The sequence below is a fragment of the Zootoca vivipara genome, chromosome 5 (genome assembly GCF_963506605.1).
Source record: "Zootoca vivipara chromosome 5, rZooViv1.1, whole genome shotgun sequence".
In the NCBI taxonomy this organism is placed as follows: Eukaryota; Metazoa; Chordata; class Lepidosauria; order Squamata; family Lacertidae; genus Zootoca; species Zootoca vivipara.
In genome coordinates, this window is record NC_083280.1 from 14,217,877 (window position 1) to 14,239,730 (window position 21,854).

General features: G+C 47.0%; 1 protein-coding gene across 1 annotated transcript in view; it reads left to right on the forward strand.

The window, feature by feature from the left end:
- The first annotated feature begins 5,198 nt into the window (after positions 1 to 5,198).
- The window catches only part of SPATA16 (spermatogenesis associated 16), a 138,367-nt gene continuing 121,711 nt past the window's right edge, over positions 5,199 to 21,854 (forward strand). Inside the window, exon 1 of the mRNA XM_035133809.2 lies at positions 5,199 to 5,804. Coding sequence (XP_034989700.2) covers positions 5,199 to 5,804 — 606 coding nt within the window. The remainder of the gene's footprint in view (positions 5,805 to 21,854) is intronic.

A 21,854-nucleotide genomic window follows, 5' to 3' on the forward strand; every position in this document is an offset into this window, starting at 1 on the left:
CAGAGGGGTTGGACTAGAGGAACCTTGGGGTCCCTTCCAGCCCTACAGTTCTATGATTCTATAACTCAGGACAGATGAAAAGAAGGACCCTGCAGTGGAGAGACAAATTGTGTCCGTCCGTCCCACCGTCCGCTATTCACCTGGCAGACTAAAGTGCATAGTCTCCAAGGTTGGTGGAGTTATTTTGACCCTGGAGACAAATAATTCCATTCTCTTTCCTCCCTTTCCACCAGAAATACAAGAATAATATAATACATCCAAATTTGCTGCCCTTGCCAATCAGCTGCTTGAATCCGCCACCTCACTCTGCCTAATGGTAGGGCCAGCCCTGCTTAGTAATAACTTGTATTATGTTACTACTAAATTGAGCACCTAGCTCTTGTAAGAGCTGCATGATAGAATGTACAAAATTCAGAGTGGAGATCAATGTCTGAGTACCAGTGCAATTTTTTTTTTTAATGGTGGGTCGTTTGGGCTCTGCTTCACATAGCTTCATGGCTTTGCTGCTAAAATTAACAGTCAAGGCTGAGAGGAGGCGTCCTCTCTCTTTCACTAAAAAAAAAAAACCAGAACTCAATCAATTAAATTGATTGGCAGCAGGAATTAAGGCAAACAAATGTAAGCAGTTCTGGCGATGCAAAAGTAACAGACGAGATTCGTTTCCTCAAGATGTGATGATGGCTGATAGTGTAGGTGCCTTTTTCCAACAGCAACAAAAATAGACCCAAGGCTTTGTCAACCGTTGACTTAGCCCAGATGACTAATAATGGACTACCCAAGGCAGCGGGCGGGCAGGCAAGAGTGAGTGGGCAGAGGTGGGCAGTAGGCACACAGAGGAGGTGGAGGAGGAGGCAGCAGCAGCAGCAGGAGGAGGAGTATGTGGTATTTCTATTTTTTTCCTCTAGTGGCAAAATGTCCTGGGCTGGCCCTGATCCTGAGATCGATGGGCCAATGTGTCTGACGTGGTGTAGGGAAAAATCAAACATTCACATTTTTTTCCAGTAAGTGCAGAATTGTTTCTTCCAAAAAATAAAGAGGGAGATTTTTTTGGGGGGGGGAGTATAAAGGTCATATTATAAAGCCTGCGACAGGGTCACTCTTGATAGTCCAATTTTACAACAGGGCGATCAGAAGTGTCAGTGTGACTTAGCTGCAGGTGCTCTTTTAATGTGACCTGGTCTTTAGCAATAAGAAATGTACTGAAAGCAGAACCACACTTGTGATTGAATAAAATAGCGCGCACGCACAAAACCGACAGGGCCAGCGTGCCAAATGTAGACTGGGATGCGGGAGGGAAGCTTTATAAAGGACCCCTTTTCCCCTTTAGATTCCAACCCCACCCACCCCTTCTTCTTCACCCAAGTAAGAGTGGAATGTGCAAGGAGCTAAAATTAGGTTGTTTTAAAAGGCAGAAGTGTGACACGGTACCATTTTCTCTCCCTGCCCCGCCCCATTTAAAATGGGTCATTTTTTTTAGTTGGATTTCTTTTTCCCATTCTAGAAGCGCTGCGTGCCTTGCTGTTGTGCTTGTCAGTTCTGCGACCCATCCTTGTCCGCACCAACGACAACAAAAAGAGTTAATTCCAAAAAGAAAATACAAAGATCAGGATGCTTTGATGGCATCAGCCAAATAAAGGCACTTTAGGGAACACACAAAGTCAATTTGGGAGAAATTGCTCTCTGCAAATACTGTTTGGTAGTCTTCCTTTTCATCCCTGCACTGCTATCTTCATTATGAACCTTTTAGGTTAAAAGGAAGATCCTTTCACTCACTGTTTATGACTAGAATTATGCTTTCAGCCGCAATGCACTTATGAGAAACGCAATTTTTCCAGCACACCTTTCCAGAAAGAATGGGCAGTTTGATCAAAATGATCAGGGAAATATTTATCAGACCAAAGTAATGATTTGCTAGCAGTCGCTCTGTGAGACTGCTGAATTTGCCCACAGAAACTGCGCTTGGAGAACTCTAAATGCTCAAACTGCACCACAGGCCAGTGACTTAGGGGAAAAAACTTCTCCTTTTCTTTCACATGGGGGAGGCGCCACTTTGCATGGGGCCCATCCCCACACCAATGAAACTTAAGCATGCCCATATTTCTTTTGGTACCAGGGTTGGACACCCAGACACTTGTATTCTGTACAGAGGAGAGGTACAAAGAGTTTCTCTCTGTGAGCAAGCATGGTGCCACCTGAGGCATGTGGGTTTTGTTCCATTAAAGAGGGTGGCTGATGCAGGCAGGTGATGTGGGAATGTTAAGGAAGGTGTTGTTGTTGTTTAATCGTTTAGTCATGTCTGACTCTTCGTGACCCCATGGACCATAGCACGCCAGGCACTCCCGTCTTGCACTGCCTCCCGCAGTTTGGTCAAACTCATGTTCGTAGCTTCGAGAACACTGCCCAACCATCTCGTCCTCTGTCGTCCCCTTCTCCTTGTGCCCTCCATCTTTCCCAACATCAGGGTCTTTTCCAGGGAGTTAAGGAAGGTAGGGAAGGATATATTGAATAAGTGAGTGATTTAGCAGAGCAATATAGCTGGAAGCTAGTTTGCAGATTCACTTGGTAGTTAGGATAATTTCTTGGTGTCCCCTTTAATCCCTCTTTAAAGAATAAAGACATGAGAGTCTTTCTGAGTAAAGTAACAAAAAGTTTATTCACATTTAAGTTCATGATATGATCCCTGAAAGGCAGGCTTTACTTGGTAGTTACATAAAGGAGCATCTCCACCCCCATCGTTCTGCCCGGACACTGAGGTCCAGCACAGAGGGCCTTCTGGCAGTTCCCTCGTTGCGAGAAGCCAAGTTGCAGGGAACCAGGCAGAGGGCCTTCTCGGTGGTGGTGCCCGCCCTGTGGAACACCCTCCCATCAGATGTCAAAGAGAAAAACAGCTACCAGAGTTTTAGAAGACATCTGAAGGCAGCCCTGTTTAGGGAGGCTTTTAATGTTTAATAGATTGTATTTTATTTTTCTGTTGGAAGCCGCCCAGAGTGGCTGGGGAAACCTAGCCAGATGGATGGGGTATAAATAAGAAATTATTATTATTATTATTATTAACAAACAGTGTGAGTTGATCTCATATGGAGACTGAACTCATGTGCTAAGAGGCATCAGAGAGCAAAATGACATTAGGACAACAAAATGGCTGCAGGAGAGCATCATGGCAGCAAAAGAAAAGCAAACAAGACAAGCAAAAGGCAACTAGACTGCAAGTGAGAAAATGGCTGCATGACTCGGCTCTTTTAAGGAGTCAGCCAGAGCCACACCCATCTCCCAGGTCACATGCAGGGGGAGGATGCTCCAGACCAGTGAAAGAGGAAGTTACACTGACTGGGTGTCCCCCTGCCTGTGCCCACTCTAGGGAAATAAGGAATGTTGCATTTGACTGCACCAATGGATTACATCCCCCCCCAGGTGGGTCATGCATGCCCCTTTTTGGTGCCCTGCATCTTTTCCTGCTTCTTTTGTATTGGATTCCCCCTACCCCACGCCCAGGGTACTTCCCCAAAATTCCAAATGTAGCCACTAGCCCCAAAAGGCTGCCAAAACCTGGGCAACACCCAGCCAGAACGAAGCACTGTTATGAGTCCTATTGATGTCCATGGGAAAGTTACAGTACATAACTGCCAAAAAAACAACCCACCCATTGAAACCAATGGGGCTTCTAGGTATTTTGGCCAGGTCGTGCCCTGCATTAGACAGGAGTGAAAGATCAATGGAACCTCTTTTTTAGCTCAGCCACAATGTGAGTTAGGTGTCAGTTGTTCCCCTCACAGAGGCTGTGAACTGATGACCTTTTCCCATTTCCGAGCACAATTCAAAGTGTTGGTGCTGACCTTTAAAGCCCTAAATGGCCTCGGTCCAGTATACCTGAAGGAGCGTCTCCACCGCCATCATTCTGCCCGGGCACTGAGGTCCAGCACCGAGGGCCTTCTGGCGGTTCCCTCGTTGCGAGAAGCCAAGTTGCAGGGAACTAGGCAGAGGGCCTTCTCGGTGGTGGCGCCTACCCTGTGGAACGCCCTCCCATCAGATGTCAAAAAGGAAAATTACCACCAGACTTTTAGAAGACATCTGAAGGCAGCCCTGTTCAGGGAGGCTTTTAATGTTTAATAGATTATTGTGTTTTATTTTTCTGTTGGAAGCCGCCCAGAGTGGCTGGGGAAACCCAGCCAGATGGGCGGGGTATAAATAATAAATTATTATTATTATTATTATTATCATTATTATTTTACCTTGGAGCCCTCCATGTAATCATAGCATTGGAAGGGACCCTGAGGATCGTCTATTATTCCAACCCCCTGCAATACAGGAATAAATATGCAGCCGTCCCATAAGGGGATCAAACCTGCAAACCTGGAGTTATCAGCACCATGTTCTCATCCACTGGACATGCTTCTTGAATCTTATTAGAAGAAACCGCATTGGCTAGCCCTGCCTTAGCACTCCCCTTCTCATCCCATCCTGGTCATATTTGAAAAGGAGATTTAAGTGGGTGCATCAAACACACACCCATTACTTCACTGCCCACCTTTCTCTTTCTCTTTATGTATCCCACCCTTTCTCCCGGAGCCTCATAATAGCATAAAATGGGGTTAGCGTATTTTCTCCCTGCAACAACCTGGCGAAGTCGGTTGTTATTTATCTACAGCATTTCATTTATGAATCGCTTCCCACAAAGGACCTTGATGGTAGGCTGAAAGAAGGTCACAGCAAGCTACGTCGGGCTTTGAACCCACTTCTCCTCACTGCAAGTCCAACAAGCCACTTACCGCACCCCCTGAAAACTGCACCCCTTGGCCAGCGTGTGAACTGTAAGCCCAACAGGGTTCCAAAAGCAGGAGTCTTGGCAGGGCCCAGAAGTGGGTAGGTCAGTACTGAAGCAGAAGTCAAAATACAATTTTTGCAATATGTGTTAAATAACAGCTATGGAGGCAACTTGGCTTATTTTCCTTTATTCAATGGAGGGTATAATTCCAAAGTCTTTCAAAAGAAAGAGGAGGGAGGGGGGGGACTCTGCTCTTTGCTAACCATAGCTGATTGTTGACTTCAAATGGTGCCAGCTGTGGGCAAATTGAATAAAACATTTGCTCTGCCTCGTTTATTTGCAAAGCTCAGAACTGTAAACTTTCCCACCTCTTCTGCCTTCTCCCTCCCCCCCTCGAACCACCCTCAGGAGTTTGAGTCTAGCTTTTCTGTGAGTCATGGAGCCGGCAAACAGCACGCGCTTTGAGAACATCGCAAGCAAAATGTGCCGAAAGGAGCGCGTCGCCGAGGAGCTGAGAGGAACAGCGTACCGGCTGAATGACGTTCCAGAAGCTTTGCAAGAGGCTAGAAGTCCCTCGGGGGCAGCGGTTGTGGAAAACGCAATGGAGAAGCTGAAAGCCGGGAAGAACAACATCAAGGAAAAACAAGGTCATGATCTGGACAGGTTGGCCCTGAAACGGAAGTCAGAAAGCAACAATAAGCCAGGTGTGAGGAAAGAACCACACCTGATGGAGCCTGAGAACCAGGCCCTCCCTGTGCTGCTGCCCCACATCCCCCTAAAAAGCCTGATGGAGGTCGAAATGAAGTTGGTGTACACAGATGAAGAGGATGTCACCTATGAGTTTCTGGCAGCCCAAGTGCCCCTACCCAACACTCAGGCCAAATGCCCAGGGTCTGTAAATGTAGATTCCCCAAGGCTGCCTGGCATGAGCAGGCAACCACAGATGGACAAGTGGCTTCAGGTGTCCTTAAAGGATGCCAGCACTTGCTACAGGCAGAAGAAGTATGCTGTGGCAGCGGGACAGTTCAGAACAGCCCTCGAGGTAGGTAGGGGCTCCAAGGGGAGTTGGGTGAGGTAATGAGGAGTGTGCCAGTGTTAGGTAGCCATGACAAGGGCACTTTGGAGGAATGGTGGCCACCAAAGCCCTGACCTAGGTTCACCAGAATCCTTAAGGACACGCTAGATCAGGGATTCCCAAACTTGGGTCTCTGGTTGTTTGGGGACTACAATTCCCATCATCCCTGACAACTAGCTAGTGAGGATGGGAGCTGTAGTCCAACTACATCTGGAAACCCAAGTTTGGGGAACCCTGCCCTAGATTATGGTGTAAAGGAGAAGCTCCTTTTCAGTGTCATTCATGGAGAACGTGGATGGGGAACTTCAGGCCCTGGCTCAGGGCTCAAACACTCACAGAGGAAACACTTTCCTTTGGAATGGCTGGAATGTGTCCTTGGAAGGTGATAATGGCTCTAGCTTGCCTGGAAGAAGGATCAGTGTGTGGAGAAATCACTGCCTTTTGTATAGTACTGTCTATTTAAGTAGGCTTTCCCTTGAGCATAAGATTCACCAGACGGCTCTGTTTAATAGATTTTTAATCGAACGTTTTATCCACCGGTTCTCTGTTTTTACCCATGTATTTCTTTGCATGCTTGGTTATAATGCAGTACATGGATTTTTCTTTTCATTCCTTCATTTCACTTATTATACTTCTATGCCCCTTTTCACTCGCACGAGTCGCAAAGCGGCACACGTACAATAAATAATAACACAGTATTTCACAAGTGCAGCATAAATCATATAAAATGATCAACAAATCATCCGCAAAACACAACCACTTTCTATAACCCTGTTAGCAAAGTAACTTTGTTAAGCAGGACAACCACAAGAAAAGTCTTATTATTAAAAAATCACAAATCATTACAGCACTTGGTGCTTTTTTCTCTTTAAAAATGTTTAGGGCTACTCTCCTTTTCCTACTCATATTGAAATACTGCCCCTCAATGAGGCCAAACTTAGATTCACAAAATGTTTAGGGGTATGCGTACCCCTGCATACCACCACCACCACCCAGAAAAAAGCACTGTCAGCACTCATAATCTGCAAAGCAATATCAACAACATTAACAACCAAAGACAAATTAAGCACTGCTGAATGACTCAGAGTCTTCCACCCGGTTCATCAAAAGACACATTCACATAAATAATGACTGTCGGTGGCAACATTCCTTCTAAAAGCTCCTGGGGCTCTGAAACGTGGAAGGTGGAGCAAGGCAGGTGGAACAAGCCCTTGCCTGGTGGCCAGCAGAGAGTCCCATTCCCCTCACCTTTTCATTTTCCTAACATTCTTGCGGGCTTCTATGCAGACCACTTAGGGATTTCGTATATTAAGTGGTATATAAATACTGGGATCATTTTTACTGTAATTAATGGTTTTTGATGATGATGATAACAATGATAATTTATTATTTGTACCCCGCCCATCAAACATAAAAAACTTCAGATGTCTTCTAAAAGTCAAATAGTTGTTTTTTCCTTTGACATCTGGTGGGAGGGTGTTCCACAGGGTGGGCGCCACTACCGAGAAGGCCCTCTGCCTGGTTCCCTGAAACTTTGCTTCTCACAGTGAGGGAACTGCCAGAAGGCTCTCGGAGCTGGACCTCAGTGTTCGGGCTGAACAATGGGGGTGGAGACGCTGTTTCCACTCCCAAGGCTGTTTAGGGCTTTAAAGGTCAGCAGCAGCAATTGTGCTCGGAAACGTGCTGGGAACCAATGTAGATCTTTCATGACCGGTGTTATATGGTCTCGGCAGCCACTCCCCGTCACCAGTGCCTAGCTGAGCCTTGACACTCTCTGGCATATAGTACAACTGTTCAGCAGGCCTTTTCATCTCTTCCAAGCTTACGAGCCTTGCATTCCACCTTTGCCCAAAATGACTGCTACAGAACCCCTTGGGATATAACCCCCCCAGCTCAACGGGGAGAGGGGAAACGATAGCGTCTGCCGGAGGGACCTCCACAGAAGTGGAGCATTTACACCTACCAGGTGCATGCTGACGGGAAGCCGCGGCTACTGGCATTTACAGGAAAGCCATCGTAATGTTCTGCCCTGATTTCTTTGGTGCTGCCAATCTGATCTAATTATATTGGAAATCCCTTCTATCGTAGCGCTGTAACTCCCGCTGTGCTGTGGCTCATAATAATCACATAATGGGCCAGGATTTAGGCATAATCAGATTTTCGCTTCCCTGTCATGTTTCCATAACGCTGCTATAAAACTGACATAAGCGGCCAAAAGTGGAGAGAAGAAAACAGAAAAGCTGCACCCATTATTTAAGCATCTTTATCAGATGGGTGTGTGGCAGCTCTGAACCCCCCCCCTACCCTGCCACACACACACACATACATACACACACACACCATATATATATATATATATATATATATATATATATATATATATATATATATAAAATGAAAAATAAGAGAAATTGGATTACCACTGCTGGGAACTGTTTGCTCGTGTGCCATAATGATGGCATCAAGATCTCTTGATCATCAGCGGGTGGCTAGTTAAAGTTGCAGAGCTGTTGAAGCAGGAGGCTGCATCAAAAGAAGGGTCACCGAGAGGATGTCTGTCACGGTCCGGTCAGCGGGCAATTGAAGCCCTGACTGAGGACGTCAGGACCAGAGGCAAGATGGTGATGAAGAAGCAGGAACAGGTGCAGGGCTGAGGGTCCAGCAGCAGGCAGTCGCAGGGTCAAGGAGCAAGGCAGAGGCGAAGGTCTGGGAGTCAAGGCGTCGGCAAGGCAAAGGTCCAAGGGTCGAGGATCAAGGCGTCGGCAAGGCAAGGGTCCAAGGGTCGAGGATCAAGGCGTCGGCAGGGCAAGGGTCCAAGGGTCAAGGATCAAGGCGTCAGCAAGGCGAGGGTCCAAGGGTCAAGGATCAAGGCGTCAGCAAGGCGAGGGTCCAAGGGTCGAGGATCAAGGCGTCGGCAAGGCAAGGGTCCAAGGGTTGAGAATCAAGGCGTCGGCAAGGCAAGGGTCCAAGGAGCAAGAGGCCAGAGGCAACCAGGCAGGGCTAGCGTTGCTGTGGCCAAGAGCTGAAGGAAAATGCTGAGCTTTTATCCCTCCCCGCTCCTGCCACCAGGTGCAGTGAGTTATCAAGTGGCCTCACCTGAGTGACCACTCCTTGCTTCTCCAGCACAAGCTGAGGCAGGCCCCAGCCCTGCAAAGCACTACAGGCCTGACTTCTGCCCATACTCCTGACAATGTCACTGTTGGAAATGTCACTGCGCAATTGTCCCCTCTGTTTTGTAATCAACACCCCCCCCCCGGTCCATTTACCCGGAAATTAGGGCACACATTCGGGTCTGGATAGGAACATGGGAAGCTGCCTTGTACCAAGTCAGACCTTCTGCATTCAAAGCAGATGCTCTGCCACTGAACCACATCCCCCCCCCCCCAAAAAAGAGCAGCATCTTGCCCTCACAGGGACCAGCCAGTTGCCTATGGGAGGCCTACAAGCGGGACCTGAGTGCGGCAAAGCTCTCCATGCGTCTTCTTCCCAGCAACGGGTATTCAGAGGCATTTTCGTATGGAGGAGGGTTCAGTTAAGTGGTGTGGTGCCTCATCTGCTGTCTGAAGGGACACAGCCCAGACAGGATAGGACGTTAATAATAATAATAATAATAATAATAATAATAATAATAATAATAATAATAATAATAATAAATAATTTATACCCCGCCCTCCCCAGTGAGAGCCAGGCTCAGGGTGGCTGACATCAACAAAGTTACAATAAAACGTAAAAGAAAGAAAAACAATTGATTAAAATGCAGATTAAAATACAATTTAGATTTTAAAATGGCCCAAATCAAAACCCAAAGGCCAGGCTGCTCCGTCTTGCAGGCTCTGCGGAAAGATGTCAAATCCTGCAAGGCCCTGGTCTCCCGGGAGAGAGCGTTCCACCAAGTCGGGGCCAATACTGAAAAGGCCCAGGCCCTGGCCCTAGTTGAGGCCAATCTAGGCACCTTATGGCTCGGGATCTCAAAAATATTGTTATTTGTGGACCTTAAGGTCCTCCGCGGGGCATACCAGGAGAGGCGGTCCCGTAGGTCCTAGGGTCCCAAGCCGCATAGGGCTTTACAGGTCAAAACTAAAGGTTTAGTTTGTTGTTTTTTAAAATCCTGCTGTTTTTCCCTTCCTTTTGGACAACTGCTGTCTCCTGAGTTAGTAAGTTGCTTTTTTTATCCAGCTTTTCCATTACAGTGGTATCTCGGTTTAAGAGCAGTCCTGTTTAAGAACGATTCGATTCATGAACTCCGCAAAACCGGAAATAGTGTCCCGGTTTGCAAACTTTACCTCGGTCTAAGAAAGGAATCTGAATGGTGGAAGGGCACAGGCGGCGGGAAGCCTCATTAGGGAAAGCGCACCTCGGTTTAAGAATGGTTTTGGTTTAAGAACGGACTTCCGGAACGGATTAAGTTCGAAAACCGAGGTACCACTGTACTGAAACAGCTCGCATCAATAAGAGCAGGAGGGAGGCCCTGATTACAGGCTTACGGTCTGACAAGACAGGATGCGGAAAGGAAGGGGAGTAGAAAGGAGGGGCAAAAGAGGAAGAAGATGGAGATCAGTCCTTTAATTTCAGGACAAAGTGCTAAACCCAAAGCATCTGCATGCATTTCGGGCCACGCTGATTTTCTCAGAACCTTGCTTAGATAGCAGTTGGTGGCTCTTGTTCCTTGGCCAACGGTTGGGACCAGACTTTTCTTTCGCCCTTGTTTCTGCAGTCCCAATGCAGTTGGAACAGAGGGTTCTTTCCAGCAGTGAGCAGAGGGGGAAGCGAGCCCCTTCTAGATTCTCCTCCTTTGGCCGATGGATCGGGCCAAGATGGTCATCTTCCTTGGCATGATGTTCTTTCTCCTCAATTAGAATTTGGCCCTGGAGAGAAAAGGTGTGTGATGTGCGAATCGGTGCACTCCATCCGTCCCCCTCCGCCCTGCAAGTGGCGGTCAACAAAATGGAGAAAAGCAACAGCAAACCAGTTGCATTGCAGAGTTTGGCTGCAGCCGCACAGCTCTCATATCATCAGGTTCCTGCCTTCGCAGGTAGCAATCGTTGACCTTTGCTGTGCACATATAAATACTCCCCATTTTTCTAAGTTTACCAAAAAAAAAAAAAGTCTAGCATTTTTTGCGTGACTGCCAGCTGAAGTGTGCAGGCTGCAAACAAGCCTCTTCTGACATCTAGCCCACTTTTTTCCCCAGCATTTGACAATTAATCCCACAGGGAGGCGACATTTCGAAAAGCCCTTGTGGTTTTCTAGCACATTTAAAAGCCTATCCAGCCTGCTGGGGACTTGGCATTTACAGCCGTATGACCAGATTCTTCTATGTATCGCAGCCCACAAAGGGATGCCATAAAGTGTAAATAAGTGCGGCACTAGGCCCCAGGCTACAGCAAGACCCCATTTCCTCACCATGTCCGTACCTCCCCCCCCCCATGTGTGGCTGGCGCATTATGCATAGGGCAGGAAAATGTAACATAATGGACAAGCTTCTGTGCCAGGAGCCACCGAGAGGAACAGGGCTCCAGAGCAGTAGGCTTGGACCTACCTGAATTTTCTTTCGGTGGCAGTGACCCAGGAGGGATTCTTCTTGCACGAAGGAGAGGGGTTTGAGTCCAGTTTAGCAAGGAAAAAAATGTAGGACTTGTGAAACAGCAGCAGCAGCAACAAAACCAAGCACCACCATCTCTGACCCAAGTGGGCTTAATAAAAAAATTCCTTCAGTAGCACCTTAAAGACCAACTAAGTTTTTATTTTGGTATGAGCTTTCGTCATAGCTGCCAAGTTATCCCTTTTTAAAGGGATTTTCCCTTATGCTGAATAGGCTTCCTCGCGAGAAAAGGGAAAACTTGGCAGCTATGGCTTTCGTGTGCATGCACACTTCTTCAGATACACTTGAAACAGAAGTGTCGGACCCTTATATATATACAGAGGGTGGGGGGTGGGAATGGGCTGATGGGAGTGGTAAACCTGTAGATGGCTGTTAACGACTGCTGATGACTGTGATTAGTCCTGGGGGGGGGAAGCAAGGGCTGAGGTGCTAAAGAAAGCTTGATCATGCATAATGAGATAAGAATCCAATGTCTTTATTCATCCCAGGTGGCTCCATGGTTTTAAGCTTGGTAATGAGTTCCAATTCAGCAACTTCTCTTTCCAGTCTGTTCCTGAAATTTCTCTGTAATAAAACAGCTGCTTTGAGATCTTGTATAGAATGTCCTGGGAGATTGAAGTGTTCTCCTACTGGTTTCTCTGTCTTATGGTTCCTGATGTCAGATTTATGTCCATTTATCCTTTGGCGTAGGGTTTGGCCTGTTTGTCCAATATAGAGAGCTGAAGGGCACCGTTGGCATTTGATGGCATACACAATGTTAGAAGATGAGCAATTAAATAGTCCTGAGATGGTATGTTGGATGTTGTTGGGGCCAGTAATGGTGTTGCCCGGGTGTATGTGGCAGCAAAGTTGGCATCTGGGTTTATTGCAGGCTCTGGTACCAGTGTCCATGTTAAGTCTGGTGGTTGTATTATTGTGGGTGAGGAGTTGTTACAAGTGGGCTTGTAATTGCTTTCAGAAGTGGATCTTGAACTCAGTTTATTCGGAGCCCAATTCAGAGCCAGAATGGATGCCACCGGACCCCTGATGTCACCAGGCAATGTGATGGGGTCTGATCCCTCCCACAATATGCCTCCTCATCTGCAGGCTTGAGGGCATCCTGGGCAAAGCACCCTCTGTGCCCCTTCCCAGACTACTCACAGGCTGCCTTGCCAGGCACTGGTGGGTTGGCACTCCACTCCTGAACTCTGCTCTGGGAAAGAATCGCCATTTTTTTAAAAAGCAGCCAGCCGGAGAGCCAGTATTGGCAGTGCTTCTTGGCTGTCCCTGCTCATCTAATGGCTCCTCCAAGCCACAGCCTAGACCTCTCTCTCTCTCTCTCTCTCTCTCTCTCTCTCTCTCTCTCTCTCTCTCTCTCTCGGCCAGGGCAGCTGGCAGCCTGCAAACTACCTCTGCCTGGTTCCTCAGCTTGCTTTTCCTGCTGCCACCCACCCAAGCACTCCCTTCCCCTCCATGCCTGGCTTGGCCCGTGGCCAGACTCAGCTCTAGCAATGTTTCAGCACCCTCCTTTTCATCACTGCTTCTGGCCCCACCCCAATATACCAATGGGGGAAAGACCCACAAGCAGTGGAAATAAGAACGCTGGTGACCACAGCAGCACCCGTAGGTGCCTCACACAGCACTTCTTTGCAGAGCTGAGCAGTTCAAGGACACTGGCCTCAGACCCCAAGGCTTCTGGGGCCACAGCATTTGCCTGGCCATGCCAGGTGCTGACACAAGAGCTGTTTAGTCCATATCTCCTCTCACGCTCTCCCACCCACTGAGGAGCCAGGTTTAGGAGTAGGTCAGCAATAAGGAATACTGTACCTGGTGTTGACGAAGTTAACTCTTTATTCAAAGAAACCAAAACAGCACAGGCCTAGTGTGCTGCTCTTCCCTGTAGCAGCTCTTCCCTGTAGGCCTTACCCCAATGAGGCAGTTGCCAGGTCCCCGCCTTCCCTCCACACTCTCTCTCTTTTTTAAGACTTTATTTTTCTTTCAAATTACAAAAAACCAATACAGAAAGGGGAAAAAAGAACATAAATACAAAACAACAATAGAAGAAGAATATAAGAAAAAGTCCCAATTCCCCCTCCCCACCACCCTATAGGTATAAGATCCGTATAGTTAAATCTATGGTTTTCCCAGTAGTGATGTATGGAAGTGAGAGCTGGACCATAAAGAAGGCTGATCGGCAAAGAATTGATGCTTTTGAATTATGGTGCTGGAGGAGACTCTTGAGAGTCCCATGGACTGCAAGAAGATCAAACCTATCCATTCTGAAGGAAATCAGCCCCGAGTGCTCACTGGAAGGACAGATCGTGAAGCTGAGGCTCCAATACTTTGGCCACCTCACGAGAAGAGAAGACTCCCTGGAAAAGACCCTGATGCTGGGAAAGATGGAGGGCACAAGGAGAAGGGGACGACAGAGGACAAGATGGTTGGACAGTGTTCTCGAAGCTACCTACATGAGTTTGACCAAACTGTGGGAGGCAGTGGAAGACAGGAGTGCCTGGCATGCTCTGGTCCATGGGGTCCCGAAGAGTCGGACACGACTAAACGACTAAACAACAACAAATATGCAATGCAGCTCAACGTAAACCTCTTTGCATTTCTGTCATCCACCTAGCTCTAAGCCAGTGTTCTTCAACCTCAGACTACAACACCCACCATCTCTGACCATTGGTGATGGGAGTTGTAGTCCAACTGGGGACCCAAATTCAAGGGACACAGCAGAGGATATTAAGTGGAAGGACTCACTGCCCTTTTATCTATCTGGTGCCATCCCTTGCTTGGTTTGGGAAAAACGTAGGTGTCTTTATAATATCCACCCCCCATCTCTTTGCCAGGACTGGCATTATCTGCTCTCCTGTGAGAGCTATAAGAATGTAACATGGTTAATGGAACTGCGGTTGCCTAGAGCAGGTTCCCTGGGGGGAGCTGTTTCCAGGTGAGCAGCTCTTAAGCCCCATTCTCGAGACAAAGCTTTTATTCTCAATAAAACTTTGTTGCAGGCTGAATATACATGAAAGTTCTATGGGTAACATGCCCAGGGCTGACCTGGACCATTTTATATCCACTTACACCGAACATTCAGACATATCCGTTGAACCGCATTGCTAGTTACTTGGGGGGAGGGGACGGGACAGGATCTCCAAGCACCTGGATTTCCCATCAGCCTCCCTTCCCCATTGTGCTGTTTCTTGATTTTCCATACATTCCTCCAGCCACATCCCAGCGCTCAGGTGCTCCACTTCAGCAAGCCCTTTATATTTGATTTGCAAAGTCATTCAGTCATTCTCATTATCATAGGATCTCTGCTGTGTAAAAACGGCTTAAAAGGTGCGTTTTGTCATCCTGGGTAATGCAGTGCTCCCCAGAGGCTGTGAAATGGCCTACTTTTTGTGTGTGTTTATCAAACCATGCTCTTCGTCTGAGGACCAAAATGTAATTAGCGGCTGTAATTTATCCCGAGAGAGCGAATATTTCCCCAGCACCTAACCCCGAGAGAGCAGGCTACAGCATTCCTCGTGCAGGAATTCCTCGTGCAGTTCTTCCTCTGTAGTCTCATATTGATTACCTTTAACTCTCACTGCCCAAGGATAACTGCTAGCAAGGTGCACAGAGGCCCAGAATTCTGTCTTAAGATGTGTGGTGGGAATGAATCAAGTATGTTCCAAAAATTGTGTGTGTGTGTGTGTGTGTGTGTGTGTGTGTGTGTGTGTGTGTGTGTGTGTGTAGGATTTGGGAAAGTCTTCTTGAACTACATTGCTATGTAGTGAAATATGTAGTGCCTGGTGTCCATTTGGGACTGGCAAGGCAGAAAAGTAGAGAGGCCAACCATAGCTGGAAGCTGAGTCAATGGCAGCAAAGCCTCCAACATTTCTCTGATGAAAATAGGGGTGTCCTGTTCCACTCGGGGTGGCTTCGAACATACATAAAAACATCATAAGACTTTAAACATTTAAAACCTTCTCTATACAGGGCTGCCTTCAGGTGTCTTCTAAAGGTTGTATCTTATCCCCTTGGCTTGGGGGTCGGGGTCGCATAACTCCATACCCTCCAACATTTCTCTGATGGAAATAGGGACACCCTAAGGAAAAGCGGGACATTCTGGGATCAAATCAGAAACTGGGATGGATTCTGTAAATCCAGGACTGGCCTTGGAAAATTGGGGCACTTGGAGGCTCTGTGACAGGCAGAGCTGATTCATTCAAGTTTTGCCCCATCCGAATCTCTACTGCAAAGGCAACACTGAGAATGAGGAGTAGGAACAGAACAGGCAGCACCACTGCCCTGAGTTGGTTGTAAGAACGCAGGCAATGGGAGGCTGGCTGAGGGCAGACTGAGACTGATGCACCATTTGCCCAAATGAATCAGCCTCTGCTGGTACTGGAGAAGGCATGTGGTGGTTGAGTGGTCAGCCTGGCATTTCCCGCTTTCTATAATACAGTGGAGATTTTTCAGGAGCAGGGTCTTTTCAACAGGGGCACCAAAATCCCTCCTCGAGGAAAATCTTCTCCACCCGCACTCGGTTGAGGCTTAAGTGAATGTTGCTTTAGCAGAGGACATTTGGGGCTCTCTTGAATTCAAGGGGAAGTTCTGCTCGCCGCCGCTGCTAATTTGCTGTTGCGGCCATTCTTTTAATGTGTAGCTGGGTTTTTCACTTTGTGAGCCACCTTGGACAGCTTAATTTACTCCGTCCACCAGGATATAAATATTTTAATTGATTGATAAGTGCTTAGGATTCCAATTTTAGCTGGCATTTGACGGTAGTCCTTCTTTTAATTTGAAATTGCTTGGCTATAATTATCCAGTTGGTCCTTGCAATCATCCTCCGATGTAGTTTAAAAGTCCCCATATGGTGTGGTTGCCGCTTCTCTGCGGCTGCTTCCCACACTTAACCCTCTGGTAATGCGCATAACGGGGAGGAGAGGCTTATTATATTGATTGTTTCTCAGACTCGCTACTAAATTTTGTACTCTTCATTATCCTTTAAAAGGGTGGTTGTTTCTTTGCTGCGCTGTATCAAAGAAGGGAAATGTCTGGAAGCGTGTGAGGCCTTTGCACTTGTTTACCACAGAAGATATGCATTTATGGCTGGTTCGTGTACTCTGCCCCACTGAAGCGAGCAGCCCTGACTTTGGCTTAGTTGTTGGAGTGGGAGCTGTTAGCAAGATGTCTGGGGCAAAATAAATCTCTCGACAGGCAATTAATTATCCTGATAAAGATGGTATACAAATTCTAGAAAGGTTTCCTTGTGCCATAAATCTCTTCCGGAATTAAATTTTACACTCTGTTGTCCTGAAAATAATCTCCTCCAGGTCATTAAACAAACAAATGAAGTAAGTTAATGGCTGGCATGTTACTTTTAAAGCCTAGAAAGATCTCCAAACTGTATCGCTGTATGCCACCATCTCGGGTGTGGTGCTTGTCTCTGGGATGCAAAATGAAGATCTCAAATAAAGTATGATTAATTCACCAGAGGGCCGTAGAGATCTCTTTTCACGAGCTGGATTAATTCCATAACCCACAGATGGTCATTATGGGCTCTCCCAATGCGATTGTGAAATCAGCGTAAGTGTCACTCCATTTATTTATTTTTTTAATTGTAGTCTCAGCTCTTGACTTAACTCTTTGAAGGGTGTCCCCAGTTTGAATGCGTTCTGTATGCGTGAGCATACAAGGATGGGCAACAGCAGATACATGCCAGGATCTGATTGTCAGACTAAGCAAGTTCCTTTTTGTCGTACGTATCCACTCCACAATGCCTGAAAGCTCTACTGCTGTGATGCACCAACTTCCATCGTAGTGCATGTTTCCTTAGTTGTTGCACATGTTGCAGTCTAACTAGTTTACACTAAGTGAGTTCTTAAAAGCTCATTCCTCCAAAAAGAAGCAGAACACCTGAGAGCTATAGCTCAATGGCACAGCATCAGCTGTGCATGCAAAACAGCATGAGTTCAACCCCCAGCATGGCTGTTAAGCATTTCCATTCATGCCTGCTGCAGGTACCTTGAATTGCCTGTACAGTGGTATCTCGGGTTAAGAACTTAATTCGTTCTGGAGGTCTGTTCTTAACCTGAAACTGTTCTTAACCTGAGGTACCACTTTGGCTAATGGGGCCTCCCACTGTGGCCGTGCCGCCGCTGCGCGATTTCTGTTCTCATCCTGAAGCAAAGTTCTTAACCCGAGGTACTATTTCTGGGTTAGCGGAGTCTGTAACCTGAAGCGTCTGTAACCCGAGGTATCACTGTATACTGCCCCTTAACAAACCACCCTCCTTTTTCTCCCTTGGACCAGGAGAAAATCTGCCGCAGGCCTGTGTTCAGAGCCTTGACAGCGAGCTGCATATAATCCTTTTTAATAAACCAGTAACATTATGAACATCTGTTTTGAGCCTGAATCATTAGCAACGCAATGCCGATAGCAACACCAACAGCACACTGGTTGCTGCTCTCTCTCTCTCTCTCTCTCTCTCTCTCTCTCTCTCTCTCTCACACACACACACACAGTAACCACAAATTTTACTTTTGCCTGCAACAACAATAAAAAGTTTTCAAGCACAGGAAGTTAATAGACGAAAATATCTCTTTTCTTTACAGAACAGACTGCTGTACCGATTACTTTTCAAAACTCTCACACACAAAAGCAAGGAAATGCAAGCTAAGCCACTCCAGAAAATACTGTGTGACAATCATTGTGCATTGTGTTGTTGGTAATGCACAATGATTGCCAGCTTACTTAGCACTTTATTGCTAATGTGAACGAGTTTTGAAGAATTAATGGGTGCGGCATCCTTAAGCCTTTTACTGTGACCGAGGGCTATTTTGTCAATTGATCCTATACCCCTTTAGTGGGAGTAAAGTCGCTTGAACTCGGTGTGATCAAACTTTGTTCCGAGTAAACATGCAAAGGGTTGGGCTCCATGAATATAAGAGCTAAAATATATGCATTAAAAGGGTGCAGCTAATGGTCCTTCATAATATTTCATGATTTGCCATATTCACTAAGATTTGCTGCAGCACTGATACTACATTTTTGTCACTAAAGATCCACACAATCAATGGAATAGGCTATCAGACAGTGTGGGGCTTGTGCATTTTATTAAGACAATTTCCCCCAAATTTCCCCCATGGCTGCATCCCTGAAAAGGCCTGAAGCATTCAGCTTGGTATAGAAACTGGACAAAGGAACGGGTCTTAGAATAAGTCCGACCATCACTCAGCATTGTCTGCACTGGCTGGCAGCAGCTCTCCAGAATTTCAGACAAAGGAATTTGTCCATCCTTCCTAGAGATTCTGGAGATTGAATCAGGGACCTTCTGCATGCAAAGCAGATTTAAAAGAACAGATGTGAATCCATTTTTTTTATGACTGTGGTACTATCACTATATTTTAGAGAGCAAAGCCTAGGAATTGATTTCCATGCATACTCCTCTTCCGTCACTGCCTTCTGTTCTCTTTTATTGCTGCAAGAGGGGTCTCTTTTTATTAAATTGCTATAACGATCTATTCCCTGCCCCCTGCATCTGAGAACTGCATTTTGAACCCATCCACCTTCGTGGCATTTTCTTTTTTTAAAAAAAAATATTTTTATTAATTTTCCAATTAAAACCAATTATATCACATTCAATATTTCAAATTATACACATATATATATCAATCAGACCGAATGTTATGCCAAATCATCTAAAGAATTTTTTATTTGGGTTCCCATGCTTCAAGAAATTGGGAATTCCTCGCAACTGTCCACTGCCGTCTTTTTTCTAAAGTTCAAATCGTCCTTCAAGTTCATAATAATCCAGATCTTCCCCTTACAGTCACATAGATGTTTTCCACTTTCACGATTGTTTCCCAGCTGCTGATATAAATATCAAACAAAGTCTCACAGATGTTCTTTCTCCTGTGTGAGTTAATCAGTCCAGCCTCCCCATAAATCTTCTTAATGGAGCTCCTGTTGCGTTGAAGCAATTCGGAGTAGCGCCATCTTAAAAAGCTCAAATCACTTTCGCTTTCCTCTCATGGCCATGAAAATTTACGATCATTATAGAATTTACAGCTTTTCCAGGCAGGAGACCCAAACATCAAACCATAGACTCTTGGTAAATTAATGGATCTCCTTGCCCTATAGCTGAACTTAGCTTCAGGTCGCTGCTCCAATTTAAAGTGCGTCACAGCTCATAAATCCTCCGAACGCATTCAGAACTCCTTCCGTCCGACTAGGGGGGGGCTTTTCTCATCGGCAACTCCACATCTTTAAAAAAATATGCTCAGTAACAACAGTTATAAGGTTCAACTCACACAGTCTTTTGCTTCTCTTTCACTCCAAACAAGCCAGGACATCGCGTCCGGGAAGGTACGAGGCAACAATATGAAGAAAAAAAATAAAATAAAAACTCACTCCCCTTATCGCTCCGTCCCCATCAATCCTTCTTCCAGATGCAGTACAATCTTTGACTCCTCTCACTCGGCAGCATAAATTTCTCAGCAGTAAACAGCGCTTCTTTCCCTCCTTCTGAAGTATGTCCATAGATTTAAGCCTAATTATCTTCTTTAACCATGGAAATCCCCGCCATGCAGATTAGCGTCCGGGAGTCCTGGCCCTTGTAAGTGCTCAGCCCAAGCTCCCCCCACTCCAAAAACAGTCGGAGTGGGTCTGGGGGCATCGCGGGCCAGCGGCCCCTCTCCGTAACCCCCGGAGAGGGTAGGGGGTTGCCATTTACTCCCCTAGCAACCGCCAAATTCCTTACAAAGGTCAGAGAGATGGAAAACAGGTCCGCCATTCCTGCAGGCGGAAACCGGAACCTCCACCTTCGTGGCATTTTCAGCCATGTGCCATCACCCTCAGCATGGTGGGGAGAACAACTCGGTTATTCATCCACCAGCTTCCCTACTCTGTCTTGTCTCCTTACAAGAAATGCTGTTTAGGGAAAAGGCTTTCACTTGGTGGAGAGCATCCGCTTTGCATGAAGATGGTCAAGGGTCAAGGGATGGCCTGAAGTTTCCAGGTTTGCCTGGCCCATTTCAGTTGGCAAGTGGAGAGCTTGAATCTCCAGGTGGATGAGACTGTATATAATAATAATAATAATAATAATAATAATAATAATAATAAGAAGAAGAAGAAGAAGAAGAAGAAGAAGAAGAAGAAGAAGAAGAAGAAGACTGTGCAATGAAACTTGCAGGCTTCAGGCTGGCAGGAAGTGCTGCAAATTATAGTGTAGACCAGGCATCCCCAAACTGCGGCCCTCCAGATGTTTTGGCCTACAACTCCCATGATCCCTAGCTAGCAGGACCAGTGGTCAGGAAAGATGGGAATTGTAGTCCAAAACATCTGGAGGGCCAAAGTTTCGGGATGCCTGGTGTAGGCACACTGCTGGAGTACGCCCAGGCGCGGTGCTAGGGCTTTTTGCGCTCTAAGCAAAACACTTTCTGGCGCCCCCAGCGCGCCTGCGGAGGTTTGCGTGGGGAGTGGGAGGCTGAGGCCGCCTCAACTGAACAGCTGAGAGGCGCAGCGAGGTGGCCCCAGGCTCATGCTCCCCCTGCGCGCCTCTGGAGCTTCGCGCCTGGAGAGTGAGCTTGGGGCCGCCTCGCCTCTCAGCTGTTCAGTTGAGGCGGCCCCAGGCTGCCGCTCCCTGTGCGAAGCTCCGGAGGCGCGCGGGGATCGCTGGGAGCGCGAGCCTGGAGGCGGGGCTGCCTCCTCCCGCCCTTCTGCCGCTGCCGCTTCTCTGCCGCTCCCCGCGCACCTCCGGAACTTCTTGCCGGGAGCGCAAGCCTGGGGCCGCCTCGCCCGCCTTTCAGCTGTTCAGAGGAGGCGGCCCCAGGCCCACGCTCCCCGCGTGCCTCCGGATAGCAGCCTGAGGCAGCACCGGCAGGCGGCGGTGGGTGGCGGGCAGCCTGGTCAGCGCCCCCTCCATTTTGGCGCCCCGTGGCCTAGTTCACCTTAATGGAAGCGCTGGGGCTGAGTATGCCTTCCTTCTCCTCCTCCTCCTCCTCCTTCTTCATTTCTATACTGCCCTCCATTCAAGAATCACAGAGCAGTTTACAATATAAACACACAAAAAGATATAGCATAGTAAGAAACAACAAACAATGACCCACACAGAGAGAGTTTATAAGGTCTTTGATTGTTTAATTATCCAAAGGCCTGGGGGAAGAGGAATGTTTTTGCCTGGCACCTATATATATATATATATATATATATATATATATATATATATATCTAACAAAGGTGCAGAAAAGGCCTGTTCTTGTGTTGCCGCCCTCCAGACCTATCATTGAAGGGCCTCAGACAATGATCGCAGGAACAGGTTAGTTCATATGGGGAGATGCTCCCCTTTTCCCTTTAACCTCCATCTCCAGACAAATGCCTGGTCTTTTGCTATGCTAGGGGAGCTTTGGAAGGAACTTAGAAGGGCATACAGTGGTACCTCGACT